This window comes from Penicillium arizonense (genome assembly GCF_001773325.1).
Source record: "Penicillium arizonense strain CBS 141311 chromosome Unknown PENARI_contig005, whole genome shotgun sequence".
NCBI lineage: Eukaryota > Fungi > Ascomycota > Eurotiomycetes > Eurotiales > Aspergillaceae > Penicillium > Penicillium arizonense.
Window position 1 is genome coordinate 1,379,559 of NW_019173282.1, and position 23,914 is coordinate 1,403,472.

Sequence of the window (23,914 nt, forward strand, 5' to 3'; positions counted from 1 at the left end):
TGAAGGAGTTGCACCGAGAGAATTGTTGGTTGAGGGATAACTAGGTGATCTTGAGGTTCTTATATGGGGTGGGCGGATGTGCTCCGAGAGACGGGACGTTGCCGAGTGTGTGGGGTATACTCTAGAGTTTGTGTGGAGGTATGGCTTTTATCTACTGGGTTTCTCAACTTACTATGGGAACATAATGAATATTCTTCTTCCATTGACTCTTTTTTATAATCTGACCAGTTTCACACAGAAGCATCTTTCTGACTAAAAGCTCATAGGACCGTCATACAAAAAGAAAGACCAATCCAGCGGCCAATCCTGCACATCGCTGTCTGTGGGTACTGAGGGTAGGGAATCAAGTGTCTCATTTCCACTGCTCTCCATTGACATAACCGAATCAAGCATTGGACAAAAACTTCCGGGAAAAGGTAACATCGCATTGATGTGTGTCTTCTCATCTAATGTCGGTGCCGGAAGACTATTCCACATAGCATCGAATTGTACAGGAAACATGCTGGTACCAAGGTTGCTGATGCCCTGAATCTTGCTTTGCACCATACCGGCTGAACTATGCTTCTCGCTCATCTTCTCCAGTACTTGCTGGCTGATTCTGGCATCATCCGCCCGATGTGAATTCAGAGTGTCCATGTCGCAGAATACGCGTGGGATTGCGGCAACAAGAATAGTCCAGGAATGGATTGGCAGAAGGTATTGAATCTCTTCACGACAAAGGATCTCCTCATACAGTCGAGAAATGCAAGAGGATGCGGCGATCGAGAGGTATTTGAGTAACGGGGTGTTATCACGACGTCCCAGGAAGCAGGTCAGAACAACTGCCACCAAATAAAAGATGTGAAGTTCAACCACAGGGCGGCTGTACACCTGCCTTTCTTGGGCTAGGCCAAACAGTTGCAGTTCGATAGGTAAGATCTCTCGCCATTGTTTGAGATTGTCCATGGCTTGATATGCCTGCTCTCGTGTGCCTTCATTGTCTCTACCCGAGTCAAGGATCTTCTTCAGGTCGAGACAGAGACGTGTCATCTGACAATATACGTGTGCTCCCATGTCAGGATTCTCGAAATCGGTGATCTGAGGTAACGGCACAGAATTGTCTTTCAAAGGGAACATCCCAGGACGCCCACAGCAAGCCATTTGTAACGTGTCGGTGACGAAAAGATACCACCACGTTCGTCGGATCAACCCAGGATTTTGCAGTTGATTATAAGAGTCAGCTTTGTGCAGATGCATTTGTATTCCCATTCGGATTGCCATGCCAGTCCATTGCCATGGGCTGTCCAGTACGACTGCCTCGGGCGAATATGGGAGCCATGTACTCAGGATCGAAAGAGCGCTGAGCATGTTGAATGGACATGGATCTTGGCGCACAAAAAGTAGTGTCTTGATCCGTCCGTAGATGGAAAAAGGAGACCAGTCGCTTGCTCCTGCTGGTTGACGCATGGTGCTACCTGCAAAAGACAGACACTGCTGGACCAATACCGACGATGAGGCTCCAACTTTTCCCCGATCAATCACTGGTGCAAATGGAAATAGCTCACGGAAATAGAAATCAGACAATGCTTGAGCGATGACTGGAGGTGGAAGGCGACATGCCTGACTTATGTCGAGAATAAGCTCGCTCCCGTCGATGTAGTTTGGCTGCTTTGAATTGGCATTTCCGAGATCTGTGCAATGCACTGTGCGTTGTTCCAGGGTACTGTAAGACGATGATAGTGTGGTATCCGAGGCTTGTGTTTGCGCTGGAGTTGGCAATGTCTGGCTTGGGGTCGGAGGAGTCGCATTGGCAGCTAGTGAAGAGCGCAGAGCCTTCCTTTGCTTGCGAGGTCCAATGTGAGGCCTGAAAGGTCAGCTTGTAGTATTTGTAATATTTATAAAGATGGCGCCACAACTCACTGGCATTGATGACCCTTTTGCTCGCACCCGCTGCAAATTCCGCTTGTCCGATCTTCAATGTCACAACGGACCTTCAGACTTCGAATTAGCAAAGGTGTATAGTAGTCTTCGAGCAGTACTTACTTTGCTGCCGTGGCAGCGGATGCATACTGTACGGGCTCGACGCGGCATATCTGGGGAGGTGGTTTGGGTTCGGCAAAGAGGAGAGGTGTTTCGGTTAAGTTTGCCGACACCGTTCGGTCGTGAAAAGGAAGTCGCGATGAGTCGGCCTGAAAGAATTCACTGCCTTGCATCCAACAGACGTGAATTGGGGTAATATTAGGTATAAATTCCTGAACTCTGTACATAAATTAATCAATTCCGTGTCTCTTTGTTGTTTTTGGGCAAACAACAGGCATCGCTCTGGCTTCAACCGCCAGCCCTAGTTCTACAAATCTCCTTTCAACGTCGCCTCCTTGAGTATCTAGTCTCATATTAAGTCTCCGAATAATCGTCGAGTTTAGTTCTCGGCAAACATGGCTTCACGCTGAGTTCTCCCGTCCTTCGGTTATCCATGGACTGCCGAAGGTTTCGGTCCTTTATAAGCTTAAGTACTTTCCCACTCCAGTCCTTTCAATCTCGATCATTCTCTCTACATCTTACCATCAGTCTCCTTACAATGGCCAACAATCAGAATGGACTTGTACAGTTGGAGTTCCTGACCACAGGAACAGTCCGCATCAGACCATCAATGCGCTCACAACCTGTCGGCAATTTTGCGATTCTTCGACGCCTCAAATCAATCTTCGACAGAGAATGGACCGAGTCGCTACCTGTCGGAGTCTTTCTCATTCGCCACCCTGAAGGTATCTTCCTCTTCGATACCGGGCAATCTCCTTGTTGCAACGACGCAGGATACTTCCCACGACTTGCTATCTTCAACGGCCTTCTCAGTCAATTCACGATAACGCGTCGAGATGGTATTCTGGAACAGCTTCACAGGCGTGGAATAAAAGCGACTGATCTCAAAGGTGTTATTATGAGTCACCTCCACAATGACCATGCGGGTGGACTGGAGGACTTGGTTGCGGAAGCACCAGATTTGCCTATCTACATCAGCCATGAACATTGGAAGGCATTTGGAGAACACCCGGTCTTTGCCAGTATGGAGGGCGCTACCCCGAATCACTGGCCGAAAGAATTCTCCCCGAGGATTGTTGACCTTCAGGACAAACCGCTTGGGCCCTGGAAACAGTCATACCCTCTGACAGAGGATGGAAGAATTGTGATCGTGGATACTTCAGGTCATGTCCCTGGGCATGTTGGTCTGGTAGTCTATGGCGAAGGCCCCAATCAAACCAAAGTCACATATTTCCTACCTGGCGACGCAACATATGGCTTGGAATTCTTGGATAAAGAAGAGCCGGATGGAATTAACGATGACCCCGTACGTGCGCAAGAGACTTTGAAGACCATCAAAGAGTTTGCCAGAGAGACTGATGTGGTCGTCTTGCCCAGTCATGATAACGACACACCTCGCTTACTTGCCGAGCGGGTCGTCTACCTACCCAGTGACCCAAAGTGATGTTGTAACTTTATGCTAAGTTGCATTTTGTGTGTAGCTACCCCCAGAATATCTGTTTGCGGTATATAACAATGATAATATGTTTCTCATCTCAAGCCAATATCGGAGGACAGGTAGCCGAAAATATGGCGGATACTGCATTTTAGAGCATGTTAATGACAGCGATAAAACGAGAGAAATAGTCCAGCATCTACTGGAAAAGCCGATACAGTAGAGCTCGTATGTAAGGCACAAGGACATCGATGCTTGCTCAAGCGCACCGCCTGGGAACACAGGTCTCGTCTTCATTCATTCCGGTCCATTCCCAACATGCATCCCATATAGCTTCGCGTTTCTTCTCATCTTCACTGATATGAGCGGCGGCACTGGGCGTTTGTCCATTGAAGTGGCCTCTCACCGCGAAGTACTTCGGGTCTATAGCCAGCGCTATGAGGTCACGCGCCGAGGCTGCATTAGAGCGAAGGCTGTAGGTGAAGATGTTTATAACTGGGAGCAAGACTGCGAGCAGCTTGAATGCGATTCGAACAAGTGCACGTTGAGACGTATGGGCACGGGAGTCAACAAGACCACCTGGGTCCATGGCCGTCACTGTGACTTTGCTGAATTTCGGATTCTAGATAAAGCTAATGTTAGGGGCATGCCCATGTCATGGAGTTCCGCTCGTACCTGTTGGAGTCGACGATTCAAACTCTGCATGAACATGACGTTGGCCAGCTTGCTGTTTGCGTATCGGCGCCAGCCCATGTCATGTTCTGTCCCAGCCTCATCTGGACCAGGCTTGACCAACAGGTCAAGGTTTTCATCTGAAGGGAGCTCTGCACCCAGTTTGGATAGCGGGATGCGAACTTCAGGATCGTGAACTTCAGAGCTAAGCATGACAATTCGACCCGAGTCATGATCCATGTTTCGGAGAATCTTGAGGACGAGGGAAAAGTGTGCAAGGTGGTTGACTTGGAATGTAGACTCATAGTGATCGTTTGAGAAGTTCTGGCCACCCAAAGACCATGTGAATGCGTTGCATATGATCGCAGAAATTGGGGGAAGTTGCTTTGATTCCACCAGGCCAGCAATTTCGTCCGCAAAAGCCCGTACTTCCGAAAGCGAATTCAAGTCCACGCTTTTGATCAGAAGCTTGCCCATAGGATACTGACCTGCGATCTGTTCCAGTCGAAGTAGATGTGCGCTTTTGGGGGATTTGGTCGCATTTCGTACAGTGCCGACGACGGTTATGGAGGGATGCGCTAGGAACTGTTGCACAGCCTCGATAGCGAGTGAGCCAGTCGCCCCTGTGATGATTATCGAGCCTGACATGGTATAGGCTCAATCCAAGACGGAGGTTCGAGTCAGCGAAACGAACGCAGAAAAAAGAGAAATACTTAAACTACCATTCGGCTAAACAATACCCGAAATGCCATAGTTCCGGTTAAGAGACATCGCCGCTATGACTGAATAGGCAAAGCCTTCATCATACATGTTGACAACCTCAGGATCGATCAAGCTGGGACATAGCATATATGTCCGTCACAAATGTCAGGCTGTTGATAAACCTATGTCCAAATTTACCTTCTGGGCAAACATTTGATAGTTGATTCAGCGATCTTTCATATCACCCCGACCGGGTAAATATGACCAGGAGGAAGCAGTATCACCTATAAGAAGACAGAGCAAGGAATAGTGCTTGCGATCCTAGCTGCTTGTGTTCGAAAATGAGCGACGCGAGACCCTGCAAAGACGGAATAGTCTTGAGACTTTCAGTCTTACTTCCTAGTTGAGATTTAATCTCAAGGGCGACATGGAATGGTTGTTTGGTAGTTTTTGTAGCTCGGTGGTTGAATGTGTCGCTTCCTACATTTTTATGATTATTGATCAACTTAACCTCGGGTGTTTTTCTACCGGAAATACTGTAGATGATTGAGAGTGAGTGACCTTCCCCTCACAATCAACGCATCTAAATAAATAAAAAAGTTGATCCTGGTATATTGGAAGAAACATTCAACGCCACTGTCCGTTGCACATATTACTTGAAGCTGCCTACCTTAGCACTATTTAACCATGTCCGAACTCCGCTCTGCTGTTTACATCGCACCTCCAGTCTCTTTTAAAAGCCCAGACAAAGGAAGCCGCGGAGGTCTTTGGTCACCCATCTCCTGTACCCTCATCTACTCCGCTACGGAAGCAGTTTTAGTCGACACACCTATCACCATCCAGCAAACCCAAGGACTCATCGCATGGATCGAACGCATCGCTCCAAAGCGAAAGCTATCCTACATTTACATCACACACGGACACGGCGACCACTTTTTCGGGCTGCCACTGTTGGTGCAGCGATTCCCTGAGGCCAAACCCGTTGCTACAACGGCCACTCTGCGGCATATGGAGCAGCAGATCGAAGAGAAGAATTTTGAGGCGCAATGGGGGTCTCGGTTCCCCGGGGAGATCCAGCTACCGTTTGTTTTGGCTCAGGCCCTACCATCCAGCAATGAATTCACACTCCAAAATAAGTGGTTGTTCCAGGCGATCGAGGTGGGCCACTCCGATACCTATGATTCTACAGCGTTGTGGGTTCCCGACCTCCGGCTGGCAGTTTGTGGAGACATCGTGTACGGACAGGTACACCAGATGCTGTTTGAAGCCAATACGGCCGCCAAACGTGAAGACTGGATCCGGGCGGTCAATATTATTGAGGCTCTGGATCCTTTGTATGTTGTCCCGGGCCATTGCCAGGAAGGGGAGATCATGGGCCGCTGGCATCTGACGAATACGAAGCAATACATAAGAGATTTTGCAAAGGTAATGGAAAGGAACCCAAAATCTACTAGAGATATTGTGGAAGCCATGACGAAGTTGTATCCGGACCGATACAATACTGGTGCGCTTATCATGGGTGCTATGGGCGCTATTCAGGAGGCGAAGAGATCTCGAATTTAGGGATGTCCAATGATGAGTATGCAACGAGTATATATGGCCATATCCTATCGAATCTACTTGTTTTATGATTTATGATTCGTCCGTTTGTAGCAGGGGATGTCTGCTCTGGGCTCATCCTAAATCCACACTATATGCAGTGACTATCCAATCAATCACACAATACCTCTACAACAATTGTCCTCTGCATCCCTTAACAAGCATATATTTTACTAAATTTGACAATACAGTATGAAGATTTCTTTAGAGACCACTGTTGAAAAGGATGGAACCTCATGAGGTTGATATACAAGCTGGACTTCATCACGGCGATGACAATGCTCTTTTTGTGCAGGACCAGTGAGGATTTATCCCAAATACTTCAATCGATTTATTTTATAACTTATATCTAGAAACCTAGATCTTTGGGTAGGAGAACTCCAACTTGCTATTCAATATCTATATAATTGGGGATGTTAGATGTATACCAAAAGCCACGGGAATGAGACAGATAAAAGGGTGATTATCGATATATCCAAGAAGAGAACGTTCTCGGCGAGAAACCAATGTCCTATCCCAGCTTGACTATGCGGACCTTCAGTACGTTCAATCATGGAAATCATACAAGTTTGTCGCATATGATACATTTACGCTGCCGTAGTGGGGCTGTGATACTGACTCGGCTGCTGCCTACGCTGCTGTTACTATTTAAGTGCGTTCCCTGCCTAGTTTTATCCTCCATTACTCACTATGCCCTCCCTCAAAATCACCGTCACAGGCGAATCGGCCGTCACTCACTATCCCGAACGAGGCGCGCTCGCATTTTCAGTGAGGGCGAACGGTTCGCGCCAAGAAGAAATCTCCAAGGAAGTCACTTCGACTTCCAACGATGTACAGCAATTCTTCAAACTACTCTGCCCTCAAACAAAGGAGGAACATGCTGCTGCCGAGCACCCGGTGACAACTTTTTCATCCACAAATATCAAGACCTGGTCCCAACCCAGTGATAGAGATGGAAAGCCAGTGCCCAACCCACACTACGCCAGTATTTCGTTCAAGGCCGTGTTTCGAGACTTTCCCAAAATGAGTGAAGTGATCGGCAAGCTTTTCACTTATCCCAAGGTCGAGGTCGACTCAATTGATTGGCGCCTCACTGATGAGACCGGAAGCGAGTTGGCTTCCAAAGCTCGGAAGATGGCATTGCGCGACGCAATCCGGAAAGCTGATGACTATGCTGAGGTGGTACAGCGGAAAGTTGTTGCGGTGGAAATCACAGACTATGCACAGGGTGGATACAGAAATGTCGCGATGGCCTCGACTCCAAAGAAAAAGCGAGCGATGGTCTACGCCAGTGGGCCTGACGACGATCAAGTTGATTCGCTGGATCTGACCCCTCAAGAAATTGAGGTTACTGGGTCTGTGAATGTGATGTTCGAAGCCGTGTCGGATCTTTGAGCATTCATCCATGTACAGTGACACAGCAAATGTTTTAACACCATTGGAGAGACCGTTTTTTAGACCGCTTTTTAGAACACCTACCGTAAACCGAAGAGCAATTCTATATCATCTCATTTCCTAAACGTTTTTGCTTTAGTGAGTGCTTTTTATAGAAGATAAGATTTAACCTAATCCACAATAGTTAAGTGTTTTATTAGGAAACCAGTCTAGAGGTGTTTAAAAACGAATTTTTAACCGGTAGAATCTAAGCACTTAAAGGGGTGTTGAAACTAATGCTACGTCACTATACATACCGTTTCCTAGGTCGTTGGAACGATGCATTACTACAAAAAAGGAAATTTTTACAATATTGGAATTTTAAATAAATGAGAATGGTGAACTTCATTACTTCACAGTTAACCAATACGTACAAGCATCGAATAAGTAGATCAAAATCCAAGCAGCGCCTCGTCCTCTTGATCAGTCTCGAAGTCAAACCGAACCAGATCCTCCTTGTAAGGGATGAAGTAGGTACTTGTCACTCTATATTGTATGATACTGTGAGAACGGATCAAGATACAAAACCCATAGATTCTCACCTCTCATGCTCACTGCTCGCCTGGTACTCGGCCAAAGCTGCCCGGTCCTCGTGATAGCTCACCAGAGCATACTGAAAGCCCTTGCTCTTTTCGATCGGGGTAGTAATAGAGGGTCCCCCGACAATGAGTCTTTGGCTCTTGACACAAGGCAAAGTCTTGAGGGTTTTGATTTGTGAGAGGAATTCCTGTCGGACTTTCTCTCCGACATCCGCGCGGAACTTGAACAGGACTATAGAAGTGTTAATTAGACATAGACTCGGATGAATGAGACATACCAATGTGAACGAGAGTCATTATATTCTTCAAAATTACAAATAAAGTGAAGTTCGTCGAAATGGAATGTTCGCTTTAAATGACGCGGCGGATTCCTTCCGTCCTTGGCGGAAGCGACCCGAGCCTCTCGACTTTGCCTCTCACACACTCTACGTCTCTACAGAATCGTGTCTTGAACTTGAACCACTCCGTATCACTTCGAATTCTCTATCCACAACCCACTCATCACTGGCCAAAAATAAATCTTACCCGGATGGACTCTCCACGCAGGTCCCGGAACCGCGCCGCGTGCCGCCGCTGCCAAAGACGGAAAATCCGATGCGACGGGGAACTTCCACAATGTTCGTCATGTCGGAAGATCGGCGTCGACTGTATCAATGATGGGAAGCAGGAGGTCAACCGCACGTGAGAAATGTATCCCAAGTGTCGATATAAATGACACTAACACCTGGCTAGCTACATCGCGAATCTACAAAAAAGAATACAGTGGCTGGAATCGTTGGTCAAGGAAAAGGATTCTAGCATCCGCCTTGAAGACGGTCCACAGGTAGATAGTACAGATATCTCACTACTTGACTCTACAGACGGACCGACACAACCTGAGCATGCTGTTCACGAGACTGTCCACAGCCAACGATCAACAACTCTTTCACACCAGGGGCAACCTCCGAGACCAAACGATCTCCAGCCATCTGGCACACAATCAAGACCGGCCCACGAAATTGGTCTTGTATCCCTTTCTTCGGGAGGCGAACCGAGATACATCGGTCCTTCTAGCGGCTACTTTCTGGCGAATCTCGTATTCTCGAGTGCTGGTCGGCGAACCGCACCATCAGGAAACAATGGCAGTTTGACCCAGCCAATGTCGTTGTCGAGCGAGCTTTTCAACAGTCCAGCTCCCTTACCACACCGCAAGGAAGATGCCATTGAACTTTCTTCGAAATACTTTGCTTCCGTGCACCTGATATACCCATTCCTTCATGAACCCTCACACATGGCACGACTCGAGAAGCTGTACAACAATGGAACAACAGAATCCGATCCAGTGGATGTATTTCAAGTATTCATGGTTCTCGCCATATCCGCCTCGGATCTTTCCAGGCGGTTCAGACTGCCCCTACCTGCTGAAGGATACTACACCGCAGCCACACAACATTTCGAACGTGCATGTGCTGAAGGCACCCTAGAAGGACTGCAGAGCCTGCTGTTGCTGATGGTATATGGACTACACAATCCATCCTGTGATATCAATGTTTGGAGCTTGAACTATCAATGCTTGGGTGCACTTATTGATTTGGGCCTTCAACGTGACGTCCGCGCATCGTCCACATTTCCTATCTCATTTCTGGAACAGGAGATGAGGACTCGAATCTTCTGGGTGGTGTATAGCTTTGATCGCACGCTGGGAACAATGATGGGTCGACCGATCGGAGTGCGAGACGAAGCTTGCGAACTTCGGGTTCGTAATCATCGCTTGTTTCTCGCCTTCTGAATTCTGCTAATAATATCACAAGCTTCCTTTAGATATCTCGGATTCGCAACTCGGCGAGCAAATCACTCAAGAAAGGTTACAACAGGAATCGCCATCTCATATGACGTTTTCCACTCATCTATTCAAACTCGCACGCATAAATTCCGAGATCAAATATGTTATGCATAGCATCTGCAGAGATGCTCCTCGATATGCCTACCCACCGGTCACCGATATCCACCTATGGCAAAAGGAGATGATTGTCCGTCTCCAGTCATGGCGTACAGAAATTCCCAGTGCATCTGGACTGGGGGCAATCGCAAAGATTTGCGAAACCAAGTATCATGAAATGATGATCTTGATCCTGAGACCTAGTCCCGGTATCCCAGAACCAGCAGACGATATGCTCACGCAATGTTTCCAGCATGCCGTGGAGCTACTTCGTGGATTTGGCGAGCTATACCGGCAGGAGGCACTGTTGTATAGCAGGCTAATTGTTCACTCCATCTTCTTGAGCACACTCATTATGCTGCACTGCTTGTGGAGACTCCCTACTGTTGCCTCTGAAGTGCAGATTGATGAGGTGGTAGCCGATACGAGTATCAGCTTGAATATCCTCAGCAGCATCGGAGAATACTGGACTGAAGCTAAACGAGCAAGGGATTGTATCCACGAGCTATCTGGAGCAACATTCCAGAGACTGATCAAAATGCGAAGCCTGGAAGCCCCCTCTAACTCGCTCACACAAAACAGGAGCCATCGTCTTTCCGGGAGAGGGCAACGATTACAAAATACAAATGAAGCAGGTCTCCTGCCGCCAGCGCCTTGCCCTGATATGGCTAGTGAGAATGCATTCATGGACGATTACGACATCAATGTTGATTCCACGAGCTGGCTGCATGACTCTGTTCCCGGGGGCTTTCTGGACTTTACCGGTGCACCGGACTTTGACTCGCTCATGTGGGGGGTTTTCAATGCTACCTCAGCATAGAACATGTACTGGAAAATAGATGCCGACCCACATCGCTTTTATTGCGGCTTCTAACAACGGATCAAAAAAGTCCTTAAAACAAACGCACTAGAGGGGCTAGCCTGTGCACTCAAACTGTAACAGAAGTCTGACAGGGATGATATCAATGAAATAAAAGATATGGAATACTCCTGTAGGGGTTAATAGTCCAACAGATGAAGCGTAGTCAATTTAAGTCTAGACAATTCCAGTAACCTGCCGCGTGTTCCAACGCTACAACTGCCTAGATACCTATGCGAGCAATAAGCGAGTCATGAGTTGCACAGGCAATATAAACAGTAACTTGCTAATGGTCAAAGATCCCGAAAATTACTCTTCGGAGGGCTAGTATACCACGCTTAATAAATTCAATATCCTAGTCTGCTTGCTCTCTATATTCCAACTAGACCTCCTCCGATTGGCTTACAGCCCAAGATGCCTGTTCAGCCCTGTAATTAGATCTTCCCCGGTGGTGCAGTCACTAACCCCCATGAAGATGTGCTGATCCGGGCGAACTAAAATTCCACCCTGGTTGCTCAACTCATCAGCAAACCAGCTCTGTTTTATTATATCAAAGTCCAGACCGGCGCGCCAAATACTGAGTTTTATCTTGATGGCATCGCAGTGCTCTTGGAACTGGGAAGTTTGCAAGCTTGGCTTATCTTGTCCAAGAATTAGAGTCCAGGAGTCAGGTGCACATAAATCCAAGGTGCTCCACTGGCGACTCTGAACTTGGTCCTCGTCGAGTTCCTTTACATAGGAAACGTCAATTGGATCTTGCGGAAGCCTCCCGACGGTTGCTTGTGATTCAGAGGATGCACCTGGGAATTTGATCCAAGCATGAGGCAATCTTGCCCCGGGCACGAACTTCGGGGAGTAGAATGAAGCGTGAGCGGGAGGCTTACTGGCTCCATAGACATAGCCAATATGTAGTTCCAGCTATCGAAGAGATGGTTAGGATATTGAGAACACATCGTTATTGATAATACGTCACTTACATTGTCAAAATGTTCTTGCTGTGCTTCAATTCCTTTGTTGACCTTGGCACGCTGCACTGGATCTGCCAATGCTTCCATCATATTCTTGCGAGCTTGAGTAACGTCCTCGACGCCAGCGGTTTTGAGGCTTTGTAGCAAAGAAAATATTTCTTTGCCGTTTTTGACGCTCTGCTTGGAGTAGGCATCTGCAACACTTCGTCGCTCGGCTGTATACTTCAAAAGTATAGTTGGACTTGCTACTTCTTGATGAACGAGAGCAATTTTGTAAGCCAGGTTGTGCACATCTGCAATCCCACAGTTCAATCCTAAGCCACCAGTTGGCGGGAATGAATGGGCAGCATCACCGGCACTGAGAGAATTAGGTATTAGCATGCAACGTCGGAACGACTGACGGACGACTCACAGAAAAATATTCCCCTTTTGGAATGTGTCAGCAACCTGCCGCTTGAAGACCCAAGGCCGGAAGCTCAAGATGTCAAACGGAACATCGTCCCTCCCAATAGCTCCGCGGATCTTGGCATTGCACATGTCCTCAGTCCAAGTCTCAACCGGATGTTTCTTTACATCTACCTGACTGATGTGAACCTGGTTTCCGTCCAAGTTATAGCCGATAATGAACCCGGCTGCTATTGGGTCCATGATCCAGAAAAGCATACCAACACGATCGCCGACCACCGGACGAAGGTTTGCCTTAAAATGGATGGTCATCATAGTCTGATCTGAGTCTTCGCTTTCAGATGAAATGTTGAGCAGCTCCCGGACCTTGCTTCTGCGACCGTCGCAAGCGATGAGGTGTCGTGATCTTGTTTTGTGCAGGTGTCCTGTTGCTCGTTCCTCGATGGTTGCCACGACTTCATTTTCGGTCTGCCGGCGTTTGGTTAATAACTGTGCTTGTATCATTCGCAGTCCATCAGTGATTTTACCTGTTCTACTCCGTGAATACTGAATCCCTTCAGCAGAGTGATATTGGGATCTTGCTCAATGAAGTTTGTCAACTCCTGCTCCAGGGCTGGCTGAGGTATGTTGTGAATCATCTATCAACATTGGTCAACAAACTCTTAAATCTGACTAAAATGAAACATACCTCTGGGGTGTCATCCAAGACCGCGGGATCCATACGCTCATAAGGCAATCTCCCAACCGTGTCACCGCTGAGGTTCGTGAGGAAATTGACCCAATAGCTGTCATCTCGCGATGTGCCTATCTGGCGGACTCGCTTCTCGCCCAGGCCGTATTGACGCAAGATCTCCAGGGAACGCGGATTGATGGCGTGAGCTTTCGGAGCAGCCAGCCTCTCAGGATAACGTTCAATGACCAATGATTGCACTGTCAAGAATGTGTCAACGAATAGTTTATTTCAATGTTCCTGACGGGCCATACCTCCGAGTCGAGACAAGAGGAGCGATTGCAACAGGCCAGTCGGCCCTCCGCCAACAATTAATACGGGGACATCAGTCGGCAGACTGTGAGAGCCCTCGGACAGGCCAGATGCGAAGTCTAGAGATGGTGCCATTTTGTCAATTGAGCTGAGATCGAATGTTTTCAAATGAAGGAAGGTTCGATGGTCGTTCTAAGTTCTCTTGCTCGGAGATCCCGAGTGGAGAGACAATCCCGAGATTGGCCAAAATGCGAGGTGCTCAAGTTGCTCTGTCTTTATCACGCGGGGTGATGGTGAAGGCTTGGGGAGATGTCTCCTAAATAGTTATATGATCCCAGTCTGACCGGACCCAGCTGGCGTTGTCTACGGAGTTACGGATATGGGCCCCAATAACCTAAATTGAGTAAACAGACTAAACAGACTAAACAGGCTAATGAGGCTAAGAAAACAGACCCGAGCCATGGCGTGATCTCTACGGAGTTATGGGTATATGCGGGCCCAATAACCGACTAAATCGACCAAATAGGCCAATGAGAAGAAAATAGACCGGAGCCGAGACACTATGGAGAAACTCTTGTGTTTTGAAGGGGGATAAGCTTCCCACACGCACTTCTCATGTTATTACGACAGCCACTTGTATATCCCTGGATTGGTGACTTGTCAGGACTTATTATTGGCCAAAAAGCATCCAGGATTGTGCTGTACGATGAGCCAAAAAAGATTAAAGGGCGCCATGCCGGATTTCCCGACTTTGAAACTGTCTGGCCACTGAAAGAGGAATGGCTAGACTTATACCTCTTTATTAAAAAGGAGGCCACCACCCAGGCGAAGTTACGCGGTACTCTAGTCGTTCTTTTCGCTCCTGGGACTTATATTTATTTCCTTTATTCTATATTTGAGGGTCCGCCGTGGGCATATTCGCTATGTCGCAGAATTCGCAGCGCGACTTCGACAATAAAGTCGAAGGCCGGGTTCATGTGCCTGGCACAGAGATTTTGTTTGACAACAATGATGGCAGTGTCTCTGCTCAGCTTCATCAGTTGAGGCATCGAACATCTGGTGACGGGCGTATGTTGTTAGTCCCGCAGCCTTCGATGAACGACCCGAACGATCCTCTGAGCTGGTCGACCACGAAGAAAAGCTTGACCTTCTTCAATGGCTGTTGGTTTGCCTTTATGGGTGCCATAACAGGTCCTATTATGGCAGCTGGTAAGTACTGGCCTATTCACTGGCCTGCGAAGAGGAGATACTAATTGCTGTAAAGGTATGAACCAGCTGTCCGTGACCTTCGGAAAGTCCCTTCAAACATTGACATACGCAAACGGGGCCTGCCTGATCAACCAAGGTGTATGGAACGTGGTTTGGATGCCATTTGCGGTCAAGTATGGCCGTCGTCCAATCTACATCTTCTCAAACCTCCTCATGGGTATCGCCTGTATTTGGCTCGCCATTGCATCCAACAAAACATACACTGTGTTCCTGGTCGGGCGCGCTTTCTTAGGTGCTTTTCAGGCACCTATTGAGTCAATTGTCCCCTCAACCGTCACAGACATGTTTTTCCTACATAACCGCGGTGAGCTCGTCGCTATCTATGGTTTGGCTGTACTCGGTGGTAACGAATTGGGCCCCATGTTTTCCGGTTTCATTGTGCAGGCATTGGGAATGAACTGGGCCTTTTGGATCGTGGCTATCTTTATTGCTGCCAATTTGGTCTGCATGTTCTTCTTCATGCCCGAGACCAAGTTCACTGGGCCCCGACCCGATCCTTTCATCGCAAACCAAGCAGCTGAAGACACCGATCAGAAAGAACAGGTTCTGATCGAAGAATCAAGCGCTATCCCAAAGAAAACCTTCGTGGAGGACCTCAAGTTCTGGAACAATGGAGACCCAAACGTGAGTCTCATCCACGTCTTCCTCCGCCCATTTGTGCTCCTGGCCTATCCCACCGTGGTTTGGTCGTGCTTCATTTACGGAATGGCTCTGAGTTGGAATGTTATCCTGGGTGCCTCCGTGGCCCAGCTTTTCTCTCCTCCACCTTATGGATTCAATTCCAACGCACAGGGTCTCTTCTTCCTGTCGCCATTTATTGGATCCCTTTTCGGTGTCTTTTTCTCAGGGCCAGGGGGTGATTGGATCGCCACTTTCTTCACTAAGAAGAATCATGGAGTTCGCGAGCCAGAGATGAGACTACCGACATGCTTATTGGCGGCATTCTTCACATTCTTTGGAGCACTCTGGTTCGGGCTTTCGTATGAGCATCAAATGCATTGGGCGATGCCTGTTGTGGGGGCCGGAATTCTATCGGTAGGGAGTCAAATGGGCACCACACTGGGCATGAATTATGCCCTGGACTGCCACAAAGAGGTGAGTTTGTATTAGCTTTGAGGCTTTCCTTCCATAATTCTTTTGACCGGGCAACTAACGGGTATTTTTAGCTTTCTGTTGAGGTCATGGTCACCATTGCTGCTTTGAAGAGCTGTATCGCTTGGATTTGGACTTGGGTGATCAATGATTTCATTACAGCCAGTGGAATTCTGAGTGTGTTCATGACGGTGGCAGCCATCAATGTCGCCATCTACCTGGCCTATATTCCCTTCTACCTAAAGGGCAAGGAAATCCGCATCTGGCTCCACCGGAAGAATTTCCTCCAGGCTGCTGGGCTGATGTAGGCCCAGTTCCGGTGGGGATTTACCGTGTACCTGAGTTTGAAAATTATTCGAAGGTTACTGTATTTGTTCCGGTGATATTCGTAGTTTCGATAAGTTCTAAAGGAATGTACGTATATGCCACGCAATTGCCCAGGATCGGAGATCGGAGATATTGCTCCATAATGTATAGGGAGCCCGGTGCACTTAATATCTCGTGCTTTAGTCGGCATTAGCTTTGATTGTGGCTTCCAATTCCCCGCTGGGGCCGCGCCGATCCCGGGTCTTTTCGCCAAGGCCCGGGGGCTGTCTCGGGCCCTTCCTTAGTGGGGGCCAAGTGCGCCGTGCACCTTCGGCCGTGGCTACAACGGCATAGTTGCGCAGGGGTTGTCGCCTAGTCATCCTTTTTGCTTCTTTGTTTTTCAAAGCCATTCATTTACTTGATCATATTCTTTACTTCTGCTCGTAACATTGGCCACAAAACTACATGAGAGTTTACAGTAGGGCATTTCAGGCGTTGACGTCTATGCGCTGGCTGATGGACGATCATGGTTTGCCATCTCGATAAGTTTGCGATTTGTCAACCGATCGTCGTGTTCTAGCTGTTCTAGGTGGGTCTCTTTGGTTTAATTAATTTTATATGCCCCAGTTGCTTGGCCCTGCGTTTGTAGTCTCTTTCTCAATATGGACTCGGAACTGGCTGTTTGAAATCCTTCATCTCGCTTTGGAGGGGAAAAAAAGGCCACTACTATTCTTTCGAGGTAAAGGTACTTTTGTTCAACAATATCCTGGTTAAATTAACACGGCGCAAGCCCTAGGATCTGCGGGCCTAGTTTCTGCTTCCTGAGAGCCAATCAATAGCCTTATATATGTATGTCGACGCCTGTGCTTCGACAGGGATCTAGGATCAAGTACGAGATTTTCTTGTGCCGCTTCCTTCGGCAAACATGCGAACCTGGAATTGACTCTGAGTATGGCCAGACAAATTCTCGCTGGACACCCTCATTGGCACATTGCCTCCGTGTGTGATACATTCCTGGTTCCTATGAACTATGTTCTCCGGAGGTGGGATGCTCACCCCCTGTTTACGGCATGGCCCCTAAAGCCACGCATTATTACTGGAGCTAGCGGTGAAGGCTGGTATGTACATACAATATGCAGGTAATATCAGTGATGATAAACCAGATTTTTTCGACTCAGTCATTTCATTCCTCTTGTCGCTGTACAGCATCATCTGCAAGACCGCGCCAAGGCAGTTCCTCAGTGAATGCCAGAGATGGCTGGAGACAACTCCGCGGTCATCCTTGCAGTGTCCTGGGTGGAGACATGTATTGGCTTGATCTTTTTTGGACTGCGATTTCTGAGTAATTGGAAATTTGTGAGGCGCTTCCGATGGGATTTTGCTATCGCTGGCCTGACTGTGGTAAGTGTTGTGTCTTACCGCCGATGCCCTGGCTCTAGGCGCAGAGTAGTTGGATTTTGTGACTGATGGCTATTCTTTTATAGGCGACCGAGACCACCGCTCAGGTCTTCCTCCAGCTGTCGGTCAATGCTGGCATGGGCCACCACATGAATGATATCTCCAAGCCGCAGAGAGTCACCGCGCTGAAATGGTCATGGGTGTTTCAATTGCTCGCAATCGCAGCGAGCATGATGGGAAAACTTGCAATTCTTGCTTTTCTAGTGCAAATTCGGGGCCGTCACGAGAAGAAGCCGTGGTTGCTAATTGTGCTCGGGGTTCTCATCGCCGCGATCAACATTGCAGTACTTGGAACGATCTTGGGGCAGTGTCGGCCAATGCCCAAGCTATGGGATGACGACATTGAGGGAACATGCGACCCGGGGCGCAAATTGAATCAGAACTATTCGTTTTTCCAAGCCAGTGAGTTTCATTAATACCGGACTTGTCTCTCTCTGGCTGACCGTTCAGGCTTCAACTCATTCTCCGACGCCTTTTTAGCATCGTACCCTATCCATCTCTTTTGGAAGCTTCAGATGAAGTTGCGAATCAAGGTTGCGCTCTCGATACTGATGGGATTAGGATGGCTGTGAGTTCATCTGATATCCCATAACCGTTATGCTAAACTGACAAGTATCGGTAATCAGGGCTGCAATTTGCTCAGCGGTCAAAACATACGAACTGAAAGCGTTGACCGAGACGACAGATATCACCTGTATGATTTTCCTCGAGCATTCCACGTGGCAGATATGTACTTACCAATTCTCATCTCAACAGGGGCTCAATCCTCCCTTCTCATTTGGGCCTCCACGGAAGCGTGGATCGTCATCGTCGTCGGCTGCGTGCCACCAATCCGACCACTCATGGAGAGGGTCCTTCAACGCCTTGGTCTCACTTCTAAGAAGACGTCGACTCCATACAATATCCGCGGATCAAGTGGGCATGCAGCATATGGTACCAACAAGTCGAACCCCACGAACCATTCCAACTTCAGATCGAACGCATACGGAGGGCGCAATAGATTACAAGAGGAGGAAGAAGACCTGGGGTGGATGGAGCTCACACGGCCGGCGGGCCCGAATGAAAGCAAAGAGCAAATTGTTGGCTCTAAAGATGTGGTTATTACCACGGATATCATGACTCACTTTGAGGATGTAGACACTCATGGGGGTCCATCGTCTACCGATAGCACCGTATCTGGGGAGGAGTTAATTCGTGAACATACCCAGGATGCCCGGAGGGTTGTATAAGATCAAAATTACTATAATATAACTAGCGAGAGCTAAAGCGTCACCCACCGAGGTACATGTACTCCCAGCGTCACCTATACAACTCCTCCAGGTTGCTACGTCAAATTCTAAGAGGTGTAAACACAATTTGGGGGATTTGCGAAGTCTTGAATAGATCTGTAGTCCGATCTACGAATCGTCCGGCACAGATCACATGCCAGACGGCATCCAAGATTGCATTTAGTTATGCCTAAATTGAGCTCTATATCGACAGCGACAGCGAGAGGCAATTGACATTTACTCATATATAGACTCTAGCGCTATTACTAGAATACTAATTGAACACATTGAACATCAACACATCAAATAATACAATGCCTACAGGACAACCTAGGGCCGAAAGAGCCCCACAAGTTGCGCTCCCCGCGAAACTCCAACGCCGCCGATAGCCGAGGCTCACCGCGCTCGTGATTATGACTTTCTCCCCAGCTTCTCTCTTTCATTTCCTCTCCATATTTACCTCTCCCCTCACTTCGCAATGGCCTCTATTATTCGTGCGATGCGACCTTTGTCGCGCTCCCTCCCCTCGGCCCGGTTGGCCGGCAGACGCCTGGCTACCGGCCGGCCCGTACAGAGGTACCAGCTACGAGCACTATCGCTACAAGAAACACCTTCACTAACGCATTCTTTCGTTTTTGCAGTGCATATGCATTCTCTACTACCTCTCGCCGGCGGGAAGCCGACCTTTCTACCCTGGCCCCGACGCCCATCACCCATTTGTCCGAGACGGAATCTCTCATGGCCGACACGGTCTCAAAGTTCGCGCAGGAGCAGATCGGCCCTAAGGTTCGGGATATGGATGAAGCCGAGACTATGGACCCCAAAATTGTGGAGCAGCTCTTTGAGCAGGGCTTGATGAGCATCGAGGTGCCCGAGGAGTTCGGCGGTGCAGGCATGAATTTTACCGCGGCGATCGTCGCGATCGAGGAGTTGGCTCGCGTCGACCCTAGCGTCAGTGTGCTGGTCGATGTCCACAACACTCTGGTGAATACTGCGATCATGAAGTACGGTGACGCACAGTCCCAGCGCACCTGGTTGCCTAAGCTGGCTACCGGCACTGTGGGCTCGTTCTGTCTCTCTGAGCCGGCTTCCGGCTCTGACGCTTTTGCGCTGCAGACCAAGGCGGAGAAGACCGCTGACGGATACAAGATCAATGGATCGAAGATGTGGATCACCAACGCTATGGAGTCTGGCATCTTTATTGTTTTCGCCAACCTTGACCCCAGCAAGGGCTACAAGGGCATTACTGCTTTCATTGTTGAGAAGGACACCCCCGGCTTCTCGATTGCCAAGAAGGAGAAGAAGCTCGGCATCCGCGCTAGCAGCACCTGTGTGCTCAACTTTGACGATTGTGTCATTCCCAAGAGCAACCTGCTCGGCGAGGAGGGCCAGGGTTACAAGTACGCTATCAGCGTGCTGAACGAGGGACGTATTGGTATTGCTGCCCAGATGACTGGTCTGGCCCTTGGTGCCTGGGAGAATGCTGCACGGTAAGCTTTCCTACGCCTCACAAGCTGTGAACCCATTAGCTGACGATAAAAGATACGTCTGGAACGATCGTCGCCAGTTTGGTGAGCTGATCGGTAACTTCCAGGGCATGCAGCACCAGATTGCACAGGCCTACACTGAGATTTCCGCTGCTCGGGCTCTCGTCTACAACGCCGCTCGTAAGAAGGAGGCTGGCCAGGACTTCGTCCAAGATGCCGCTATGGCCAAGCTTTATGCTTCCCAGGTCGCTGGTCGCGTGTCTGGTTCTGCCGTTGAGTGGATGGGTGGCATGGGCTTTGTGCGCGAGGGTATTGCCGAGAAGATGTTCCGTGACAGCAAGATCGGCGCCATCTACGAGGGTACCAGCAACATTCAGCTGCAGACCATTGCTAAGTTGCTCCAGAAGCAATACACGCAATAGTTACCATCTCACAGGTTTTGATTTTATGTTTATAAATTGTTCTATCTTTTTGAATGAGCGCATTGGGCGTGTTTTTCATTTTTTTTTTGGATGTACACCTATCTCCCCCGTGGGATATACCGAATATCAGAACCACCACGGATCATGAATAGATCGATTGATTTTTAGCTGTCTTAAACATGCATGTATATGAGTCTTGAGTTCACAACAAGGTTTCAGATAATATCTCAGCAGTGCTCAACCAATCCGACATCACGGTCGTGGACCAAATTGATACTATTCCTACCTTTGGAGGCACATGGCCTTCGACCTAGGTCCATAAAAGTGAAAAAGAGTGCTGACAGCATAGACCTGTCAGCCCTAGGTATGGTGGAGACCGGAAAGTCTCCGCATAGATAGAGTATTAGCCCCGGTTATTATTTCCGATTAAATGTGCTTTAAATGTAACCTCGGTTGTGGGTTTCCGAGTCCTAGTTGCAGCTTAAGCCTATTCTCGGTTCCGATCCCGAGTCAGTTTCCTCGATCAAAGCAAGGGCTTCTTTGTCCAACTCACAAAGGCCTCACAAGGCTATTGTACCTTCAATTGTACCTCCAATTAAGGTTTACGCTTGTTGTATGGACAACGCCTAAGTGCCTTCTCCGAAGAAGATTTGTTCTCGTTTGGGTGCCTTGGCCTCTTCCATTGAGTTCATGACTGGGGGCCCCATGGATAGGGAAATGTCAAGTCTCGTTGGGACTGTATAGATTGCGAGTATGGCGGCGCCTCGATCTGGTAGTCTTGAGAAGGAGCTGGCTGACTAACAGGTGTGGCATTAGACATGGAAAGTGACCGGTTGCTGTAAGGAAACAGGGCAAATGAAGATTCAACTTGAGGTGGCGCGGAGGCTGCGCTAAAGCCCATCTGAGGTGCTGAATTCGGAATCGAAGGAGGCAAGATTCTTGCCCCCTGATGAACTTGACCCTCTATAACGTATGGATCGAGGCGATTGGGAAAGTCCTCGGAAGATTCCTCAAGGGAGGGTGACCTGGTTGATGGATATGGTCGTTGCCAGTCATGCGGATGAGATGCCCGGCTCGACGATGAGAGAGCAGATGATGTTCGAGGGTGAGATGCCTCTGAGAAATGCGGCGACAAGAGCAACCCCGTCGTAGGAATGATGGGCGAGGCATTATTCGGGACTTCCTCTAGAGGCCATCCGCTTCGAAGCCGAGCCACTTGTTCACTGCTGCCTGCAAATTCAGGTCGTCCAGTGAAAGAAGCAATTTGTCGCTTCAATCGGCTCACTTCATCTTCCAGGGTGGCATTTAGCTGCATGACTTCGTCATATCTCTCAGTCCGGAACCGCATATCTTCTATCTGGGACTGGAGGCGGGAAACTTGAGCCTCAAGCTGTTCTATATTATTTTTGGTTCGTTGGCGGATGGACCGTTGCGCCTCTCGATCGTTGGCACGCTTTCTTTCCAGCTGCTCAGCCGACAATGAAGAGACCTTCCTTGACCCCGAACGAGACTCGCGTCTCTTGAGCGACGGCTCCTCTTTCGGGCTCATACTCTCAGCTTTTGGGTCTTGAAGGTGGACACCAGGCGATGGCTGAAAATGGTGCTCTCAATTTCCCAATTTTCGTTCACAAAATATCACCCGTTGATGATTATGGACCCAGCGTAAGATACCTGGAGGGACTTAACATGAAGGGAAGTGGTGGATTGCGCAAAGATGGGCAAGACTATCTCCAACCCGAGCAAGGATTCAGGCAAGCGGTAGTAGATCCGAGGCTGAGAGGGAAAAAAAGGCATGGGAAGGGATTATAGCGACTGGGGTATGTATTTGGGGAACTAAAATGCCTTAAATACGCTAAATACGGTACTCATGTCTCTAAGATCCGCAACGAAGCAAGGCGAATCAAATCTGCAATCATGTTGATTTGAAACCGAATGACCCAATGAGCTCGGAGGAATAAACGAACTCCGTAGCCTCTAGATATAGCGTCTGGCGTTCCGGCCACTACGGTGAGTCGGCCCCATGTCGAGGTCCGCTTTTTTTTTCGACTTGCGTCTGGAGACTAGTGCTGGTCTGGATTTGTTCGTGTCATTTGCAATCCTCAAAATTTGGTCTTTTCAATTGCATTTTCATATATCGTGCGTGATGGAACTGTTTTAACATCAGCCCTACCTCTTCCTAGTTTCCCATAGATCAAGAAAGCGAACATCCTCACCTCAAGTGCAGAAGAATAAAACGTTTCAATTTATAAGCCTTGCGGCTCGCAGAACGGCGTGATGTGGATGATCTACTCAATATGGATCTGCGTCCGTCCCCGTCCACGATCCCCGTGCCCGCGGCTGATATGACTCTTGAGTCCTTCAATACGGCCAGACCCGAATGAATCTCCTTTGACTAGATAATGGAACTGAAATTTATGGCCATAAAAAAGGTACTCTGCTTGATGATCGATGAAAACTGGTCAGTAAATATGTAGACTTTGCTTTTGTTCGTTTAAGAACCAAGACGGGTCTCGGAGACCTCAAATTTCGTACCCACAAACATCTTATGCAAGTAAACTTATCATGGTTTCCGTTCTACGAGGAGCGTATGAATGGGATTCTAGTCGCCCCAGTGATTCTGTACACGTGGAAAGAGCCCAACACAACGTCCAAGTGACCCCCAACCCTAAGCTGCACCCTGTTGCTTCCTTCTACCTTGTAACGGGGTAGAGTACCTCTTTTGTATTCAGTGTCAAATATGAACATGTAGTATAGAAGATCAGCCTGTATCCAAGTGGGAATCAGCCAAGGGGGCAGGGGCACGGCCGCCAAAATGCTTTGCCCTACGGACTGCACAGACTCTTTATTGATACGCAGTTCGGGGTCATGGCCGATCATTACGGACCGAATTCCGGACTTAGTGTACGGCTAAAGTTAACCTAAATCCGTATGGACACAGGACTTGTGATGTATCAGAGTTCGCGCGTTTAGTGGAAGATAACCGGAGACATTGCGGATTGGACAGAAGTTTCAATACTTGATCTCTGGTAGACTGCATGTGAGTCAATAACGGTAGCCTGTGTTCCACGGTGGGGAAGCTG

The 23,914-nt window shown here is 48.5% G+C and overlaps 12 protein-coding genes across 12 annotated transcripts; 7 read left to right on the forward strand and 5 right to left on the reverse strand.

Annotated features, from left to right (window-relative positions):
• Positions 1-213: 213 nt before the first annotated feature.
• Positions 214-2,070, reverse strand: PENARI_c005G06976 (Zn(II)2Cys6 transcription factor; the record flags this gene model as incomplete). The annotated part of the gene is made up of 4 exons (XM_022629829.1): positions 214-220; positions 278-1,843; positions 1,900-1,970; positions 2,023-2,070. The coding sequence occupies 4 exons, from the start codon at positions 2,068-2,070 to the stop codon at positions 214-216; spliced, it is 1,692 nt and encodes a 563-aa protein (XP_022490441.1).
• Positions 2,071-2,557: 487 nt separating this feature from the next.
• PENARI_c005G02983 (N-acyl homoserine lactonase family protein) lies at positions 2,558-3,463 on the forward strand (the record flags this gene model as incomplete). Its single annotated transcript, XM_022629653.1, has 1 exon — positions 2,558-3,463. One exon carries the CDS (start codon positions 2,558-2,560, stop codon positions 3,461-3,463), a length of 906 nt encoding a protein of 301 aa, XP_022490192.1.
• Positions 3,464-3,713: 250 nt separating this feature from the next.
• PENARI_c005G04376 (uncharacterized protein) lies at positions 3,714-4,774 on the reverse strand (the record flags this gene model as incomplete). The annotated part of the gene is made up of 3 exons (XM_022629710.1): positions 3,714-4,076; positions 4,130-4,621; positions 4,676-4,774. 3 exons carry the CDS (start codon positions 4,772-4,774, stop codon positions 3,714-3,716), a joined length of 954 nt encoding a protein of 317 aa, XP_022490503.1.
• A 741-nt stretch (positions 4,775-5,515) lies between these two features.
• PENARI_c005G08291 (MBL fold metallo-hydrolase) lies at positions 5,516-6,391 on the forward strand (the record flags this gene model as incomplete). The annotated part of the gene is made up of 1 exon (XM_022629896.1): positions 5,516-6,391. One exon carries the CDS (start codon positions 5,516-5,518, stop codon positions 6,389-6,391), a length of 876 nt encoding a protein of 291 aa, XP_022490531.1.
• A 726-nt stretch (positions 6,392-7,117) lies between these two features.
• On the forward strand, positions 7,118-7,822 carry PENARI_c005G07089 (SIMPL domain-containing protein; the record flags this gene model as incomplete). Its single annotated transcript, XM_022629838.1, has 1 exon — positions 7,118-7,822. One exon carries the CDS (start codon positions 7,118-7,120, stop codon positions 7,820-7,822), a length of 705 nt encoding a protein of 234 aa, XP_022490445.1.
• Positions 7,823-8,253: 431 nt separating this feature from the next.
• Positions 8,254-8,697, reverse strand: PENARI_c005G08434 (Dabb family protein; the record flags this gene model as incomplete). The annotated part of the gene is made up of 3 exons (XM_022629902.1): positions 8,254-8,347; positions 8,404-8,632; positions 8,679-8,697. 3 exons carry the CDS (start codon positions 8,695-8,697, stop codon positions 8,254-8,256), a joined length of 342 nt encoding a protein of 113 aa, XP_022490260.1.
• A 232-nt stretch (positions 8,698-8,929) lies between these two features.
• Positions 8,930-11,138, forward strand: PENARI_c005G06616 (Zn(II)2Cys6 transcription factor; the record flags this gene model as incomplete). The annotated part of the gene is made up of 3 exons (XM_022629809.1): positions 8,930-9,081; positions 9,133-10,135; positions 10,191-11,138. The coding sequence occupies 3 exons, from the start codon at positions 8,930-8,932 to the stop codon at positions 11,136-11,138; spliced, it is 2,103 nt and encodes a 700-aa protein (XP_022490208.1).
• A 441-nt stretch (positions 11,139-11,579) lies between these two features.
• PENARI_c005G10254 (uncharacterized protein) lies at positions 11,580-13,667 on the reverse strand (the record flags this gene model as incomplete). Its single annotated transcript, XM_022629994.1, has 6 exons — positions 11,580-12,095; positions 12,155-12,503; positions 12,558-13,018; positions 13,078-13,188; positions 13,239-13,480; positions 13,535-13,667. 6 exons carry the CDS (start codon positions 13,665-13,667, stop codon positions 11,580-11,582), a joined length of 1,812 nt encoding a protein of 603 aa, XP_022490540.1.
• A 788-nt stretch (positions 13,668-14,455) lies between these two features.
• Positions 14,456-16,201, forward strand: PENARI_c005G02500 (uncharacterized protein; the record flags this gene model as incomplete). The annotated part of the gene is made up of 3 exons (XM_022629622.1): positions 14,456-14,741; positions 14,797-15,896; positions 15,968-16,201. 3 exons carry the CDS (start codon positions 14,456-14,458, stop codon positions 16,199-16,201), a joined length of 1,620 nt encoding a protein of 539 aa, XP_022490324.1.
• A 1,252-nt stretch (positions 16,202-17,453) lies between these two features.
• PENARI_c005G08101 (uncharacterized protein) lies at positions 17,454-18,886 on the forward strand (the record flags this gene model as incomplete). The annotated part of the gene is made up of 5 exons (XM_022629883.1): positions 17,454-17,600; positions 17,684-18,059; positions 18,108-18,225; positions 18,284-18,351; positions 18,414-18,886. The coding sequence occupies 5 exons, from the start codon at positions 17,454-17,456 to the stop codon at positions 18,884-18,886; spliced, it is 1,182 nt and encodes a 393-aa protein (XP_022490507.1).
• Positions 18,887-19,403: 517 nt separating this feature from the next.
• PENARI_c005G04624 (acyl-CoA dehydrogenase) lies at positions 19,404-20,834 on the forward strand (the record flags this gene model as incomplete). The annotated part of the gene is made up of 3 exons (XM_022629720.1): positions 19,404-19,501; positions 19,567-20,415; positions 20,468-20,834. 3 exons carry the CDS (start codon positions 19,404-19,406, stop codon positions 20,832-20,834), a joined length of 1,314 nt encoding a protein of 437 aa, XP_022490114.1.
• Positions 20,835-21,522: 688 nt separating this feature from the next.
• Positions 21,523-22,383, reverse strand: PENARI_c005G00097 (bZIP transcription factor; the record flags this gene model as incomplete). The annotated part of the gene is made up of 1 exon (XM_022629523.1): positions 21,523-22,383. The coding sequence occupies one exon, from the start codon at positions 22,381-22,383 to the stop codon at positions 21,523-21,525; it is 861 nt and encodes a 286-aa protein (XP_022490234.1).
• Between the last annotated feature and the right edge of the window lie 1,531 nt (positions 22,384-23,914).